This window comes from Puma concolor, chromosome B2 (assembly GCF_028749965.1).
Source record: "Puma concolor isolate L17-30 chromosome B2, mPumCon1.1.hap2, whole genome shotgun sequence".
Classification (NCBI taxonomy): domain Eukaryota; kingdom Metazoa; phylum Chordata; class Mammalia; order Carnivora; family Felidae; genus Puma; species Puma concolor.
The window spans coordinates 55,768,312-55,787,798 of record NC_141671.1 but is presented as its reverse complement, the minus strand read 5'-3'; the positions used below and the strand labels follow the sequence as shown (position 1 = coordinate 55,787,798).

The window sequence follows — 19,487 nt, the reverse complement described above, 5'->3', positions numbered from 1 at the left end:
GGGACCAGTACTAAAAGCATCCAAAGAGACACAGCAGGCCCTTCTAGAAGGACCTCACATGCCACTCAAGAAGTTCAGACTTCCTTTGCAGTGAAATTGTGGAGACAAGAGAATGATTTTAAGCCAAGGAATAATATAATTCTGGCAATCGTGTGAAATATTTTAGAGGGCAAACAGGGCAACAAGGAAAATATAGAAGAAGTTACTACAACAATAGAGATACTCAGGAGACAAAATCAAGAGATTTGGATGGGCAGGAGAGGGAGGTTGGGGAAGCAACTCAAACATGATTCAGTAACAGTGCTCTAGGAAATGCAAAAAGTGTGTACAGTATTCATGCTAGTCAATCCAATGAAATGTTAGTCTGAACCATCCTCAACAAAAAAACAATTATACAGAGGTTAAAAAACGTGTCTCTGGGAAGGAAAAGTTACCAGAGAGAAGAGTAAGAGAGGTGGGAAAGAGAAAGAAGTGAAAAGGAGTGAAGAAAAATAAAGAGCACTAACAGATACTAGAAATTAATATCCATCTAAGTTTCTGAATGAGAAGTAACATTCTAAGTTTTAAAAGAATAAAAAGTTGGTAGCTACACTTGTGGTGAGCACAGCGTAACAGATAAACTTGTTGAAGCATAATGTTGTACACCTAAAACTAAGGCAACATTATGCTTCAACTATACTTCGATTAAAAAGGTGGGGAGGGGGGATTAGATGGGAGGTAGGGCCAATTTTCTATAACTACCTTTTTATCCATTCTCATACTTCAAGCATGTGCCCAAAGTTTATTTACATCCTATCTACTGAGTTGCCCACTCTCAATAACATCCATCCTAGGATCAGGTAAGTCAAAATATGAAGTGGGGCCCAGATTAACATTGCTCTGGTCACTATTAATATCTCTGTTTGATCTGACTCCTTAAAATATTAAAGCCAAATCTACTTTACATGTTACAATTCAAAGGCACAATTAGCAAATGCTTGGATCAGTATCATTTTCAAATTGTTACTCATTCTTTAGCTCAGAAATCCACTGTTTTTGACATTTCTCATCTACTTTTATGATGACATTTTATCTACCCTTGCCCTGGCCTTTGGCAGAAAACAATGTAATTCTAACTAAATAATTATAGAATTGTATTTTTTTAAAACAACAATCAGACAGACTTCTTGAAACATATTTTCCAGAATGTTGTGTGATTAATGGATACCATATCAGTTTTCAAACCCTGACAAATAAGCAACTGAGATTCAAAACACATAAAAATTGAGAAAGAAATCTTGTAAAGCCATACTTTGTGCTGTTTGATACAACAGCAGGATCCTGATCTCCTTTCATTCTCAATGAATTCTGTCTAACTGAGCTCTGTGCAAAGGTAAATCCCAAAGACATTAATACACACATTTATACATAAGACAAATATGTCAATTAGGACAAGCGTTTAATTCACCAATATGTACTACTTGGATTTACTGAAAGCATTTCCTATTTTTCTTTTACTTCTTAAGCTTTACTTCTGATTTGAACATTTTGCCTTTTGTCTGTTAGAAGCAACAGAAAGAGGAGTAAAATCTTGAAAGAGAAATAGGTTGTGAAGAGACAAACAGAGATCAAAATGGAATAAATTAGGGTGATTCAGGGTTGTTGAATGAACTTGGGAAGTGTGGGAGGCAGGGAGGAAAGAAGTCACATACAAACAGGTTGTTTAGAACAGAAGCGGGCTGAGCCATAGTTGATATGTTATTGGCATTAAATTCAAGAACCAAACTCTCTCAAAACAGGTTAATTGAAGAGAACTGGCAATTCTGGTAACCAGCGCAAGCAACAGGAAATTGGCCCTCAAACTTACTTTGTAATTCATGACATGTTTTGTTTCTATGGTTGGAAGGGAAGGGGAAGCATGTGCTGTCAACATGTGAATTCCACACAATCTAAGATAGCACAGTGATATATAGCCATTTAATAAAAACTTTGTCCCTCTATATTTAGGTCCCTTGGACACACTCAAAAAGAAAAAAAAAAGAATAAAAAGAAACTATAAGATGTTTGCCTACATAAAACTTGAAAACATAGGTATGATGGATAATGCACCATTTTCAAAAACTTTCAAGAAAAATATGTAGTAACAAATACACCTCAGAATTACTATCCTTTACATCTAGAATACGTAAGATCAAATAAAATGAGGAGATTCTAACAACACATGAACAAATATACAAATAGTTAATTCCACTCCAAAATGAAAATGGATAATAAAATGTTTTAGGATCATTCTTACTAAGAATCAATGAAATGTACTTGGTCACAATAGTATCCTCTGTGATTAACTATTAAATTAGCAATGGTTTTAGTTGTCCTCTCTTCTTCAGGGTACAGTAAAATGGGCGATCTTGTATAATATAAAAATATAAGCAGGATAAGGTTTTTGAAAAATACATATACTTAAATCTTTAAAATGGTTCCTATGCCTTGACAAAGTAATTGCACTTCTGAGAACCTATGCTAAGAAAATGATAAAAAAATACAAAGATTAACATATGGCATTTTTTACACTAGTGAAAAGAACTGGAAATGATCTAAATGCCCCCAAAAGGATGAATAGACTACAGTACAGTCATACAATAAAATACCATGCAATCACTAAAAATAATGTTTTTGAAGAGAGGCTAATAACAGAAAAGTCTTGCATTTATTTTAAAATGAAAAAAAACCCAGCAAATGTAAAGTATAATTTCAACACTAGGTTCCAAAACAGCACAGAAGGAAGTATTACTTCTGAGTGGTAATGATGGGTTTTTCCTTTCCCTTTCCTATACTTTCTAATTTTTTAAAAAATAATGAGAATATATTATTCTTGTATTTAGAAAACAAATCCTACCTATTTCATCTATCCCCAATAAAATTGTGCGGGTCCCAGAAGTATGCTTTCACTTTGCATGTAAATAGCTCATTCCTTTGAGATCTTTCTGTAGTTAGTCACCTCTGCTTGTTTTAACTTCAACTTATCAACTAGTTCTACATACTTTCATGGAATTAAAAATCTTCGAACAGACCCCAAAGTCAAGGGTAGCAAGTGTAATATATTAAGAACTTCAACTTGCATCACAGAATTAAAGCTAGGAACAAAAACTGTTAAGTTTTTAGTAACTGAAGGGGTTTTAATCACTTTAATACACTTTGCCCACTTTGATGCACTTGTAATCATAAGCATAAGAAGGGTTATGTCATCTTATTACCTGAGATGGTTAAGCAGAGGCTGAAGTCTCTCATCTGACTGCACAGCAGGCAAGGACCTGGCTGTTAACTAAAAGCAGAGAACAGGGTTAGTAAAAACGGCAAAGATCAATTATGGAACACATCTGAACACTAAATGCAAAACGGGGAGAGGGGGTACTTAAAATGTAAGCACAATTTTTTTCTTTTTTAAATTAAAGAATTGCACAGAAAGCTGACACATGTGAGTAAAGCTAACTACATGGCCCTAAGTTTTGCAGGGTAGGTCACTGAGTTTAGAAGTAAAGAAAAAGGAGGTAAAGCAAAGAATAAGAGAAGAATATCTTGAGAACATCTTTTCATGAGTTCATGAGAAAACTTCTAGTTATAAAAATATTATCTTTGTAGGTGCACCTGGGTGGCTCAGTCAGTTAAGCGTCTGACTTTGGCTCGGGTTGTGATCTTGTGGTTCATGAGTGTGAGCCCTGCATTGGGCTCTGCACTGACAGCTCAGAGCCTGCAGCCTGCTTCGGATTCTGTGTCTCCCTCTCTCTCTGCCCCTACCCCACTTGCGCTCTATCTCTCTCTCAAAAATAAACAAACATTAAAAAATTAAAAAATATACATACATTATCTTTGTAAATAAAAATGGAAAAATTTCTAAATTTGTAGCAACCAACTTTGTAGCACTGAATCCTGGGATGATGAAGAAACTGGGGAGAGGAACTTTCATTTATAGCTAAGCCACTGTGAAATTGGTTACATGCAGAATTGGTTACACACACACACACACACACACACACACACACACACACACACACACACTCTCTCTTTCTCTTTTTCTCTCTCTCTACCATGTACTCCTTCATTCTGAGAACCACATTACTATAAGAAACCAAGAATATCTTTTAAACACAAAAGCAACTCAAAAGTATTTAATATTGACAACTGACACCAAACTTATCTAGAAAAGAAAATGTAAGATTCAAAGCCTTATTGTTAAATATTATACCTCAGGTTGAAAGTTTATCATGAAAATGTAAGCCTCTGCTATACTTTATTGCAATATTAATTATATCTCTATGTATCTCTCATTCTTTTCTGTTCTTAAAAGAAAGCCCTCTTATACTATAAGAATTTAACTCCCCCAAAGTAAAAACATTCATCCAAAGCAACCAGAGAGCCTGAAGTAACCTTATTAAAACACCAAAACAAATGTAAAAGATTTCTTCTAGATCCTATTATGTCAAAATAGATCTTGAAATGTACCAGTGAATTATTTGACAGTTCACAAAACAGAACCTGCCTTAAGGCAAATGACAAACTGAAAGATAGCCTTTGCTTTTATACAGGGTATCCTTTCTAATTATTTCATACATTAATTAAAATGTTCTAAAAACAAAACACATTTAACTCATAACACCTAATTTTTAGTATTATACAAGTAAAATAAAATCACTTTTAAAACATCTAATATATACTATGCTTGTGGGGGAAAAATGTTGACCAAAATGCCACATGTGAAGTCATTCTAATTAAATCATCTAATTAATAAAATGGAGAGACATTCCCACTTTGGGACAAGAGTTAACACAAGTCAACAGTCATCAACTAATTTAAAATAAAGTGAGACAGTCTGCTGCAAATTTAGCATAGCCAAAAGACTCTCAGTATCTCTAAGAAATGTTAAATCTATACTTCATGACATAAAATGTTGTATGTTTTATAAGGTTTTATAAACAAAACACTTTTGGGGCACCTGAATGGCTCAGTCAGCTAAGCATCCAACTCTTTTTTTGTTTTTGTTTTTTCATTTAAAACAACACAGTAGAGAGCCTGATGGCAAGGCTCAAACTCATGAACCACGAGATTATGACCAGAGCCGAAATCGAACGCTTAACCAACTAAGCCACCCAGGCACCCCGCATCCCATTCTTGACTTCAGCTCAGGTCACGATCTCACGGTTTGTGAGTTCAAGCCCCACATTGGGCTCTGCACTGAGAGTGTGGAGCCTGCTTGAGATTCTCTTTTTCTGCTCCTCTCCAAGTGTGTACTCGCTCTCTCTCAAAATAAATTAACTTAAAAAGAGCCAAAATTTTATAAACATAACACTTTAATACACACAATATCTGCTAGTGTCAAATCCCTTAATAAAATGTCATCTAAGAGATTGCATGGCTCAGAACCAGAGTTATGCTCAAGAAAGAAAATTTATCTAGATATTTCAAAAGTGAATTTTCTGAAAACAGATGGAGAAGACAGACTGGGCTTTTTCAGTTACTTCTGTCAATCTACATAGCATGCTTTCTAATCAAACTGTCTTTTCTAAATGAAAGCAAACAAAAACACTCCAGTAACTGAAATATATTTCAAAATATATTGTTCATTCCATACAGAGAATATTTCTCAACTGAATGCTATCATAATCTTAGCCTTCATTTACTTTTTCCTAAACTATTAATACATCTCCACCCACTGTTGTTTCTGCTTCCACTCTTGCCTCTTCCCTAATTTATTCTCCACACAAAGGCCAAATTGAAATTTTCAAAATGAAAGTTAACCATTCCCCTCATTAGTCTGAAGTTATTACACCTGCTCTTTCATTAGACATTCTACAATGTCCTGTTGAGCCCCACTGCTGAAACACTGGGCACAGGATGAGTGTGACTGACTACAGGCACACTTCAGAGATACTGCAGGTTCCATTCCAGACCAACATAATAAAGCAAATATTGCAAAAAAAGTGAATCAAGTAGATTGTCTGGTTTCCCAGTGCACATAAAAGTTATATTTACACTATATTGTAGCCTATTAAGTATGCATGGCATTACGTCTAAAAAAAATGTACTTACTTCAGAAGTACTTTACTGCTAAAAAATACTAACCGTCCTCTGAGCTTTCAGCAAGTCATAATCTTTTTGCTGGTAGAGGGTCTCGCCTTAATGTAGATGGCAGCTGCCTGATCCAGGGTAGTGTCTGCTGAAGGATGAGGTGGCTGTGGCAATTTCTTAAAATAAAAGAGAAGTCTGCCACAACCATTAACTCTTCCTTTCAGGAATGATTTCTCTGTAGCACACAATGCTGTTTGATAGCATTATACCCACAGAAGTTCTAGGGCCAATCGTCTAAAACCCTGCCGCTGCTTCCTCAACTAAGTTTATGTCATGTTCTAAATCCTATGTTATCATTTCAACCATCTTCACAGCATCTTTACCAGTACATTCCATTTCAAGAAACCACTTTCTGTGCTCATCCATAAGAAGTAGCTCCTCGTTTGTTCAAGTTTGATCATGAGCTTGCAGCAATTCAAGCGCATCTTCAGGCTCCACTTCTAAGCCTAGTTCTCCTGCTATTTCCAACACATCTGCAGCTACTTCCTCCACTGAAGTCTTGAACCCCTGAAGTCATCCATGAGGGTTGGAATCAACTCCTCCCAAATTCCTATTAATGTTGATATTCTGACCTCTTCCCATGAATCACAAATGTTCTTAATGGCATCTAGAATGTTGAATCCTGTCTGGGTTTTCAATTTATTTTCCCAGAACCATCAGAGGAATCACTATATATGGCAGCTACAATGTCACAAAATACATTTCTTAATTAATAAGACTTGAATGTTGAAGTTACTCCTTATATATTGTATTGGCAGGCATGAAAACATTAATCTTGTTCTCTATCTCCATCAGAGCTCTTGGGTGAGCATTGTCAATGAGCAGCAATATTTTGAAAGGAATCTTTTTTTCTGAGCAGGAGGTCTCAACAGTGGACTTAAAATATTCAGTAAACCATGCTGTATACAAATGAGCCATCACTCAGGCTTTGTTGTTCCATTTACAGAGCACAAGGAGAGTAGATGTAGCATAATTCTAAAGAGTCCTAGAATTTTCAAAATGATAAAGAAAGAGCATTGGCTTCACCTTAAAGCCACCAGTTGCCTTAAGGCCTAATAAAAGAGTTAGCCTGTCCTTGGAAGCTTTGAAGCCTGACATTGACTTCTCCTCTCTAGCTATGAAAGTCCTAGATGGCATCTTTTTCCAATATAAGGCTGTTTCATCTACGTCGGAAATCTGTTGTTTAGTGGAGCCACCTTCATTAGTTATCTTGGCTAGATCTTCTGAATAACTTGCTGCAGCTTCTACATCAGCACCTGCTGTTTCATTTTGCACTTTGATGCTATAGAGACAGCATAGTTCCTTGAACCCCATGAAACAACCTCTGGGAGCTTCAAACTTATCTTCTGCAGCTTCCTCACCTCTGTCAGCCTTCACAGAATTAAACAGAGTTAGAGCTTTGCTCTGGATTAGCTTTGGCTTAAGGGAATGTTATGGCTGATTCAGTCTTCTATCCAGATCATAAAAACTTTCTCCATACAGCAATAAGGCTGTTTTGCTTTTATCATTCATGTGTTCACTGGAGTAGCACCTTTAATTTCCTTTGAGAACTTTTCCTTTGTATTCACAACTTGACTGGTACAAGAGGCCTAGCTTTAGGCCCATCTCAGTTTTTAACATGCCCTCCTCACAAAGCTTATTTCTTTAAAGTGAGACAGGGGCGCCTGGGTGGCGCAGTCGGTTAAGCGTCCGACTTCAGCCAGGTCACGATCTCGTGGTCCGTGAGTTCGAGCCCCGCGTCAGGCTCTGGGCTGATGGCTCGGAGCCTGGAGCCTGTTTCCGATTCTGTGTCTCCCTCTCTCTCTGCCCCTCCCCCGTTCATGCTCTGTCTCTCTCTGTCCCAAAAATAAATAAAAAACGTTGAAAAAAATTAAAAAAATAAATAAATAAATAAAATAAAAATAAAGTGAGAGACAAGTGAACACTTGTCTCATCCAAACACTTAGAGACCATTTTAGAATTATTAACTGGCCTAACTTCAAGATTGTTACACATCTCAGGGAAGAGGAAGGTCCAAGGGGAGAGAGAGACAGGGGAATGGGTGATTGGTCAAACACAACACAGAAAACGTTTATCAATTAAGTTTACTATCTTCTGTGGGCACAACTTGTGGTGCCCCAAAACAATTACAATGGTACCATCAAATATCACCAATCATAGATCATCATAACAAATATAATGATAACGAAAATGTTTGAAATATTGGCAGAATTACCAAAAAGTAACATAGAGACAAAGTGAGCTAATGTAATTTGAAAAATGGCACTGATAGACTGGCTCAATGCAAGGTTGCCACAAACCTTCAATTTATAAAAAAAAAAAACAAAAAAACGCAGTATCTGCAAAGCACAATAAAACAAGATATGCCTGTATACAGTTTCTGCCAATTGCACAAGACACAACGGGAGCATATCAGGTAGAAATCTGCCATAGCTCCAGTTTCTGGAACACATATACTTAATGATTTGACTCCCATCTCACCGCTTCCCATTCCCTACAACTTATTTTCAAACGTCTTAATCACTGACAAGAATAATTCCTCAATCACTGGTCAATGCTCTGAGTAAAATTATTTCAAGGAAGATTTTGAATCTTCCAAAGGTTTTTGCTTTCAACTTTTAAAACAATTAGCATTTTCAAAAAGAGCATGTATCTCTTCATGGTAAGCAGATGAGGTTATAAAGCTCTTTCCAAAGCTCTTTAAAGCCATCTGCTGACCTTTTGCTGACAGAACATAAACCTCATTTTAGGGACTGCTGGCTCCATCATTTCTTCTGAAATTTCTTTCTGAGCCCAAGTAGCTATGAGTTCATTACCTGGACTATGAGGGGCACTGCATCCCCAGCACTGGCATAACAGATATTTAATAAATTTTAATGTGTCACAAATCGAAAAACTTCCAAGTGTATAACTCCATGCAAATATATCCATATCTACATCTCATGGTTAAAGCTTTTCAAATTCATGCTTTGAGCAAAACTAAATCTAAATCAAAACTGAATCACAACTGTCAGCCTTACAAAAAAGCAATACACTATCATAAGATTTTCAACATTAAAAACTTTTCTCTATAACATGAAATGAATAATTGTCTAGTTTAAATAGGCTTTGGTTTGCACATTTTGTTTGTTTTTAATTAAAAAAAATACAGCAATGTCCTTGACATGTAACAATGAAAGAGAAGGAAGATCTATCACAGTTTATATCTGTGATGGCTAAATGGGCTGTTTGAGGTGGGGATGTTTCATGGGAACCATAAAAAAAAGTTGACATAACATATACTTTATTTCTTATTACTATTGAGAGGTTGGGGTGAGCTGTCAGAATGTCCTTTCATTATTAAGAATGCATCTAGGGGCGCCTGGGTGGCGCAGTCGGTTAAGCGTCCGACTTCAGCCAGGTCACGATCTCGCGGTCCGTGAGTTCGAGCCCCGCGTCAGGCTCTGGGCTGATGGCTCAGAGCCTGGAGCCTGTTTCCGATTCTGTGTCTCCCTCTCTCTCTGCCCCTCCCCCGTTCATGCTCTGTCTCTCTCTGTCCCAAAAATAAATAAACGTTGAAAAAAAAAAAAATTTTTTAAAAAAAAATAAAAAAAAAAAAAAAAAAAAAAAAGAATGCATCTAGTAAAATGAATTAACTAATGCAAGGCTTGTGTGGTTTTTAGACAAGTATAACAGATTACTGATTCTTTTTTTTTTTTTTTTAACACTTATTTATTTTGAAAGAGGGAGAGCACTGGAGCAGGGGAGGGGCAGAGAGAGAATCCCAAGAAAGCTCTGCACGGCCAGTGCAGACCCCAACGCTGGCCGAACCCACAAACCATGAGTTCATGACCTGAGCCAAAGTCAGATGCTTAACTGACTGAGCCATCCAGGTGCCCCAAGATTACGGATTCTTAAAAAAATGTCATTTTAACGGTCAGTATCACTGAGTATATCTAGCATTTTGCACTATATGTAAGTACAAAAAATAAGGGATTCTGCCATCTCCTTTTAAAATTTTTTTAAATGTTTTATTTATTTTAAGAGAGAGTGACAGCATGTGTGCATGCATGCATGCAAGTGGGGGGAGGGGGAGGGGTGAGAGACAGGGAGAGAGAGAATCCCAAGCAGGCTCAGTGCTGTCAGCACAGAGCCCAATGCAGGGCTTGATACAACAAACTGTGAGATCATGACTTGAACCAAAATCCAGAGTCAGATTTTTAAACAACAGAGCCATTCAGGTGCCCCTAACAATTCTCCTTTTAATGCCAATAAATACCACATAGATTCAAAGGTACAAAACACAAGAGAAAGTCTGCAGGCATGTGGTCCAACTTTGTCACTATACTTCTGAGGAAACCAGGATCTTTTTTTTGTTTTTTTAATGTTTATTTATTTTTGACAGAGAGAGAGACAGAGAGAGAGAGACAGACAGAGACAGAGCACTAGTGGGGGAGGAGCAGAGAGAGAGGGACGCACAGAATCCGAAGCAGGCCGCAGGTTCTGAGCTATCAGCACAAAGCCCAGCATGGGGCTCGAACCCACACACTGTGAGATCATGACCTGAGCCAAAGTCGGATGCTTAACCAACTGAGCCACCCAGGTGACCCAGAAACTGGGTTCTTTAGACCATAAGCAGCTAGCTACCGCACTCGCGTAGAACCTGTGCTAGCTCCTGAAATCAGCATCCCCACGGTAGACAGCACTCTCCACGATTCCCAGCAAATCACACTACACCTGTAAAGCAGTCAAAGGCCCTTGCCTGATCCCAGTGTGATTCTGTCTCCTCTTATTTCCTTCACTTTTCAGAACAGGGCAGTGCTCTTCAAGAACCACCAACCCATAAACTTTCAGTCTTGAAGATTCCCAAATTTTGCGCTGAAGTTTCCTTAGCATTATTTGCAACTTGGCTCAAATGTAACTTCTGCCCACAGGCCTTCCCTAATCACTCCTGGTAAAGCAGCACCCTCTCTGCCGGTATTGTTATTCAGTCATCTCACAACATTCATCACTATCTGAAATCACCTTATTACTCTGCTTATTTGTGTCTTTCTCTTCCCAAAAGAATATAAATTCTGTCTATTCTGTCTTGCCCCCCACTTTTCCCCCACTACTTAAAACGGCATATGGTGTGGCATACAGTAGGCACTCAATAAATACTGTAGAGAAGATGAAAGATTCACCTCGCTCAAACATTTCCAATGGAACCATGAGCTTAGAAAAGTCTCCCCTAGACACTGGCCTTTTTGGTGTTGCATTTCTCAAGTTTTCGTAAGTAAATATGACCTATCAACTAGAGGGACCACACACATTTCTCTTTTCATTTCTAGCTGACTGGAGTATCTTAAGTCCTCCTTTTACAATGAGGGGAAGCACTCAATGCAGTTGAAACTATAGCTCCCTAGTTCAAAGGAAACAAGTAGCCCAAAAACACTAGTCCAGGGGCACCTGGGTGGCTCAGTTGGTTAAGCGTTCGACTTCGCTCAGGTCATATTTTCGCGGTCAGTGAGTTCCAGCCCCGCGTCGGGCTCTGTGCTGACAGCTCAGAGCCTGGAGCCTGCTTCAGATTCTGTGTCTCCCTCTCCCTGCTCCTCCCCTGCTTGCACTCTGTGTCTCTTTCTCTCTCAAAAATAACATTAAAAAATTTAAAAAAAAAAAAACCAGTCCAAAACTCAAATTATGGATATACTATAACAGTAATCTAAATACTAAAAAGTAATCACGACATAGTTCCTTCCTTCTAATCTATGTCTTTTGATGTGGGTTTTTTTGTTTTGTTTTGTTTTGGTCATTCAATAATAGCTACAAATAAAACAAAAATGTCTACTAAAATATAATTTTCCCAACAATACTGAAAGTTTAAAACATACATCAAAGTTAAAAGTCTTCTACAGTGAACACCCATGAAAAAACCATAACCTGGCAAGACACATCCGCTTCAAAAATTTACAGAAAATGAGTCAGGAACAGTGTACAAGTGATTCTATTCAAATACAGCTCACTTAGATGTAAAAAAAAGAAAAAAGTCCTTTGTCATTTATGTAAATTGTTACATAATGAAGGAGCTATGTTAAACAATTTTCAAGATACTATTGTTAACTAAATGGGATGCACTTCCTGGTAGAGAAGTTATTTTGAAAGGAGTCTTACAACACTTCCAGCTCAAAAGGACACAAAGTTGCAAGAAAATTTAAATTCAAATAGCAATCAGAAGATTAATCTACTCAAGGATGGAAACCACAGATATAAAGCATGCTTGGCTCTCCTATCTTTTCAAGAGTAAGGCAAACACACAAATATTTTCTTCTGAGACTTTCCACTCAAATCAGATCAGCATGGAAAGAGTAATTTTTAGAATTATGATCCTGGAGGTAAGTACATGCATACATTTATTCTGCATACATTTGTGTTTGAAACAGTTCAAGAGAGGAAAGGAAGGCTGAGTGATTTTCTAGCAGTATGAGGAACTGTTTGTAGGTGAGTGATCCAGGTATCTAAGATAAAGAATCAAACTATGATAGAAACAGTGGCAAGGAAGTGGAAAGGAAGACATGAATGTGAGAAGTATGAAGGAGGTATACTCCGCATAATTTTATGCCTAAAACAGAAGCATATGCTATAGAGGACATCTAGGCAGGTAGATTATTCTATTAACTGCAACATAGTAACTATAGGAAGAGGAGGTTGGGAAGAAGAAAGGCAATCAAGTGTTTTGGCATGCTGAATTTGAGGTGCTTCTGAATACCCAAGTGGCAACTGAATATGTGGAGCTAGAGCCCAGGAGAGGATATGGGGTTAAAGATATAAATTTAGGTGTTATCAGCAGGTAAGTCACAGGTAAAATCATGGGCTGGCAAAAAAGGCCAGGGATTACACATAAAGCAGTGATGTCCAACTGTTATTCACAAGTAGGTTATAGAGCCCAGTGTGGAGGGTTCATTCCAAGCTACATCCAGGAAAGACGTCTGATTGCCAATATCTGCTCTGGATATGGAATGGGAGATTAGAGGTTATATGCCTGGTGTGGGCTATCCCTAGTGGGAGTAATCAGAAAAATAAGGAATTTTGCCAATAGACTTAAAAGTTTGTAACACTGATTCTAAGAAATTACAGATTTACTAGAGAGAGGGAGAGAAAGAAAGACAATACAACCAACAGCTCCTTTAACTCTTTCAATAAACACCTGGAATAAATGAATTACAGTTTGTAAAAGAAAATGTTCGCTAAGGACAGCATTCTGCCTCCAGCTGTGAAGCTGCTGCTCTTAACATGTTAAAGGAGACTGTGCTATCAGCCAGTTGTTATTTTGAAGCAGAATTTTTAAAGGGCCCTGTAGAAAGGGGAAAAAGAAATCATGATTTTCTTCTTCAAATGATGGGCATGAAGGGAAGGAGCAAAAATACACAAGGAGCTAAACTACATAGGTAAATACGGTACATGATTCTTTAAGAGTCAATAGACATTTCAAAAACAAAGGTGACTCAATCAGTTGAAAATGAAGAACAAAAGGGTGGCTTCATTTTAAAATAATAAATCCCTTCTTTCTGAACGACTCGCCCAACACTGGCTAAATTAAAACACATAAAAATGACAAGAAAACAATGCTCACTTGGAAAATATTGCTCAATTTTGTTCTCTGGGGTTTTACCCTCTACCACTGATTTCACCTTCCTTACAAAACTCAAGAGGAATGACAATATGCACTAATATCAAAGTTGTACCTTAAAAGAACTCCAAGATAGGTAATCAGCACGAGTTAGACCTTTCCTTTCATACCATCTTGTTCTGCTCAAAAAAGGCAGAATCGTACTTACTCTCTCTTCCAGTGATATTAGGGCAGTGGCATTTATATATATCTACAAATGACACAGACACCAAATTTAGTGGGTTTTGTTCTGGTTTGGTTTTTTACTTTTTTACTTTAAATAGACTTTATTTTCACAGCAATTTTAGGTTCACAGCAAAACTGAGAGGAAGATAGAGAGATTTACCATGTACTCATCTGTATAACCTCCCCCATTACCAATATCCCCCATGAAAGTGGCACAGTTACTACAACTGACGAATCTATGTTGACAAACCCAAAGTCCATAGTTTACATTACGGTTCACTCTTCGTGCTATACATTCTATGGTTTTGGACAGATATATAATACATGTATCACCACTTTAGTGTCATACAGAACAGTTTCAATGCCCTAAAAATCCTCTGTGTTCCACCCATTCATCCCTTCCTTTCCTCTCCCCTCTCCTCCCCAATGCCTGGCAATCACTTATCTTTCTACTCTGCTGTCTCCTTAGTTTTGCCTTTGCTAGAACACTGTAGGGACCACAGGCAGACCACCCCAAGATGGGCCACTTGGACATAAACATTATGTTGAGTTCAAAACAATCAAAACCCAGCAGATTCAGGAAAAGCTCTTTACTTCCCCTTCAACTGCAGGCGTATACTAGAAAGAGAGCTATTAACAGTGATTCCTCTTTACCTAAGAAACTTCCCTACCTAACAGGGCAACCTTGGTTTTGCAAACATCTCCTCACCTTCCTGCTAATGGTTTCCTCCCCTATGTGTCCTCAGACCATATCCATCTCCTTAGGTCATACAAGCAGTGCGCTGTCACGCTGTCTTCAGAATTTCCATGTCCATATCGATTCCCCATACATATGCTATTAACTTGAATTTTCCCCCATTAATCTGTCTGATATCAGAAGGACCCAGAGGGAAAGAAATCCTTCCTCCCCAACAATATCACATAGTTGGAATAAGAGAGTATGTAGCCTTTTCAGATTGGATTCTTTCACTTAGCAATATGATTTTAAGATTCTTCCATGTCTTTTCATGGTTTGATAGCTCACTTCTTTTTAGCATTCCATCATCTGGATGTACCATGGTTTACTTATCTATTCACCACCTGAAGGATGTCTGGTTGCTTCCAACTTTTGGCCATTATGAATACAGCTGCTATAAACATCCATGTGCAGGTTTTGTGTGGACACAAGTTTTAAACAGGTGTGTTTTTAAATTAAGAACAAGTGGGAATGCTTTTCAAAATGCCTTCATAGTCTCATTTCATACAAGATTTGAGATGGCTTCCACTGCACCTTACTTCACCCAAGAATACCAACTCAAAATCTAGAATACTAACACTTTTCTAAATTGAAGATGCATATATTATGCTTATGCCTCAATTCTAAGAGATAAAAATTTATAGGTTGAAAAACTTTTTTGAAATCTAAAGGCAACAATTTATTTAAATGGAGGCCTTACAGCAACAAAAGATATAGCTCTAGAGAGCACAGGTTGCTGAACAGAACTATCACTTTTATTACTGGGACCAAGGCAGATGCCAAGTAAAATTAACTTTTAGAAGCAGCTGCTCTTTTAACTTCACTGATGTTAACCAATGGAAAATCCTGTTCTTTTTGAACTCCATTTTCTTATAATAGCAATGGATCCCAATTACAAATCCCAAACTGTGAGAACACACATTATATTCCCCCTTCCTCCTGGAACCAAGTTTGTTGCCCAGTTTCATGTTCCCCTTTGGCTGCCTGAGATGCTGTTCATCACTAATCCTAACACTCTAGTGCTCAGATGCCCACAGTACTTTCTGGTTTTCACTGGGCTCACACACACATTATCTTACTTGATCTTCAAAACAGACTTGGTTTCATCAGTACAATGCTTCAGTACATGAAAATTTCCCTATCAGGTAGCCTCAAACATGATTTTCAATATGTAGGCTCTAAAAACCAACCAACAACCTTGTCAAGCAAAACGCATAGATTTCATTTGAGCTCTAAACATGCCCAAGTAGTTTAATTGCCGAAGAATAATAAACAGTGCAGAGTTAACAAGATATTTCCAGTTCAGGGGTCTGGATGATATGAAGAACTGAGAGAGTAAACCTGGGAATAACGCAAGCAGACATCCCAGTGCTGATTTTTGATCATGAAACCTATGGTGTGAAAAGAAGTTTGTTATTCAGAGGCTAACCTAAGCACCTTACTGATGCTCTACATCACTTAGAAATGTAAAACAATTGCTTGAGCAAGGAAAAAAAGGTATTAAGAGATATGCAGTGATAAATGTACATGGATCACTGGATTTTCTTCCATAAAGTAAAACACCCATAAAATCATTTTACTTCTAAAATACTCCAATAATTTTGGTTCAAAATTCTCAAGCTACTATAGCAAGCAGTTTCACAATTAGACTTCTCACAAGCCAAACAAAGATCTGGCAAGTGGAATTTGACACATTTTGTTTTTCATGTTGGCACCCAAGAGATAATGCATTGTCAAACTTCTGTTTGTCTTCTTAAAGGACTGCTCTTGTGGAGGCAACAGCAACACAGCCAGCACTCCTCATGTTTTTACTACATGCAGGGCATTTTATTAGAAGTTCTATACAGACTGTTATCCTCACAATATCCCTAAAAGTGATATTACCCCCAAGGCACATGAGGGCTTCATAAACTGTTCAGCCAAAGACACCTGGAACACCCAAGTAAAGGCAACAGGTGACCTCTGTGTTCTAAGCACCAAATTTTTTTTAGCCTCATGTATTTGTCTTACATACTTATCCAAAATTTGCATTTGATTCTAGAACCTGTCCTTCTTGGTTTTACTATAGAGATGTTTACTTTACCATTGAGTAAAACAGTACCATTACTGTCCTATCTATACTTTTTACATTCCCTAATATATCTAGTCATAAATATTTGGCCATCCTAAAGCTTTAGAAAACATAATATACCACATCTATACTCTTTCCAGCTTCCCTGAAAGAAATCTCCAGTGCTACATTTGCGATAGGGAAGTCAGCTGGGAGGATTCTGGCCCCTGCTGGATTTCACTGGCCACATTCTCTCTCATTTTGTATAACTACCACAATTACACAGAGACAGAACTGACATTTGTTCAGCCATAAATCTTTATATGCAAAGACTCTAAAAATCACTTAAATTCCTAGGTTTTTCATTCATTTAATAAATTTGTGAGGCAGTAACAGAAGTTCTAAAGTTCCTTATTCATTACATTTTCATTCATCATTTCTGTCTCCCAAAACATCTATACCAAATTTAGTTAAATTTACATCTCTCAATTTCCCATTTAAGGTAAGAAATATACTTATCTGGGTTTTCCACAACCAAACTGTTCCTTTTCTGTTTGTTATTTGTAACCATGAATCTTGGGCAAAATATTATGTGGAAGTTTTTCATAAAGCTTCCTAAATATGCACATAAATTGTACTATGTGCACTGAAATTGCCAACTGCATCTATAGGCTTCTAGTAAATGTTTAAAAGACTGCCCAGACAGAAGAGTGGCTTTCATAGTGCATGCTATTTATCTTCTTTAAGTAGTACAGTCCACAATTCTTTAACTTCCTGCTGAGTCTGTTTCCTGGTATAAATGGCAGACATAAGCTACACATTACATTGGCAAACTTATCTCCATTCTAAATATTACTAAACAATGTACCACTGCTGATACTGGAAATTTTAATTAAACATAATCTATTCTGCACTACACTTACATACTTAAATTTATTAAATAATCTAAAACTAATGTCAAAGGGTCTACAATTATGTTCATTAGTAAAGTGAAGACACAAAAGATATGTATGTCTAAGTACATATTTTAATTTTCTACAAGAATTCTTTTTCCGTTGACATGGACTTTTACTAACACTTGGAAGTAGAGATAGAGCAATAGGGAGTGTAGCAAAGGGGGTGGATAGTATCTATCAAAACAGCACCAGCATTCTTCACAGAGCTAGAACAAACAATCCTAAAATTTGTATGGAACCAGAAAAGACCCCGAATAGCCAAATTAATCTTGAAAAAGAAAACCAAAGCAGGAGGCATCACAATCCCGGACTTCAAACTGTATTACAAAGCTGTATTCATCAAGACAGTATGGTACTGGCCCAAGAACAGACACTCAGATCAATGAAACAGAATAGAGAACCCAGAAATGGACCCACAAACATATGGCCAACTAATCTTTAACAAAGCAGGAAAAGACTATCCAATGGAATAAAGACAGTCTCTTCAGCAAGTGGTGCTGGGAAAACTGGACAGCGACATGCAGAAAAGGAACCTGGACCACTTTCTTACACCATACACAAAAATAAAATCAAAATGGATGAAAGACACCAATGTAAGACAGGAAGCCATCAAAATCCTTGAGGAGGAAGCAGGCAAAAACCTCTTTGATCTTGGCCACAGCAACTTCTTACTCAACATGTCTCCGGAGGCAAGGGAAACAAAAGTAAAAATGAACTACTGGGACCTCATCAAAATAAAAAGCACAGGTAGCCTACAGAATGGGAGAAGATATTTGCAAATGACATATCAGTTAAAGGGTTAGTATCCAAAATCTATGAAGAATTTATAGACACTTCTCCAAAGAAGACATCAAATGGCCAACTAACACATGAAAAAATGCTCAATATCTCTCATCATCAGGGAAATACAAATCAAAACCACAATGAGATACCACCTCACACCTGTCAGAATGGCTAACATTAACAACTCTGGCAACAACAGATGTTGGCAAGGATGCAGAGAAAGAGGATCTCTTTTGCACTGCTGGTGGGAATGCAAACTGGTGCAGCCACTCTGGAAAACAGTATGGAGGTTCCTGAAAAAACTAGAAGTAGAACTACCTTACAACCCAGCAATTGCACTATTAGGTATTTATCCAAGGGATACAGGTATGCTGTTTTGAAGGGACACATGCACCCCCCATGTTTATAGCAGCACTATCAACAATAGCCAAAGTATGGAAAGAGCTCAAATGTCCATCAATGGATGAATGGAAAAAGAAGATGTAGCATATATATATATATATATATATATATATATACACACAATGGAGTATACTCGGCAATCAAAAAGAATGAAATCTTGCCATTCAGAACTACATGGATGGAACTAGAGGGTATTATGCTATGTGAAATCAATCAGAGAAAGACAAATATATGACTTCACTCATATGACGACGTTAACAGACAAAACAGATGAACATAAGGGAAGGGAAACAAAAATAATATAAAAACAGGGAGGGGGACAAAACAGAAGAGATTCTTAAATATGGAGAACAAACAGAGGATTACTAGAGAAGTTGTGGGGGGGGAGGGGTGGCCTAAATGGGTAGGGGGCATTAAGGAATCTACTCCTGAAATCTTCGTTCCACTATATGCTAACTTGAATGTAAATTTAAAAAATAAATTAAATTGATAAAAAAATAAAAATAAAATAAATTTTGAAAAGAGGGAGTGGATAGGATTTTTATTAAAGCATCAGTAACAGCTATGTATTATGTGACAAAACACTGTCCTTGGGAAGGCACTTGAAGAAATGGAGGGTCTTGGGTTGTTAAAAACAACTGATCAACA

The 19,487-nt window shown here is 37.4% G+C and overlaps 1 protein-coding gene across 1 annotated transcript in view; it reads right to left on the bottom strand.

Moving 5' to 3' along the window:
• PRIM2 (DNA primase subunit 2) overlaps positions 1 to 19,487 on the bottom strand; it is a 342,261-nt gene that overhangs the window by 161,960 nt on the left and 160,814 nt on the right. Inside the window, exon 8 of the mRNA XM_025925313.2 lies at positions 3,234 to 3,301. Within this exon, the coding sequence (XP_025781098.1) occupies positions 3,234 to 3,301 (68 nt within the window). The remainder of the gene's footprint in view (positions 1 to 3,233; positions 3,302 to 19,487) is intronic.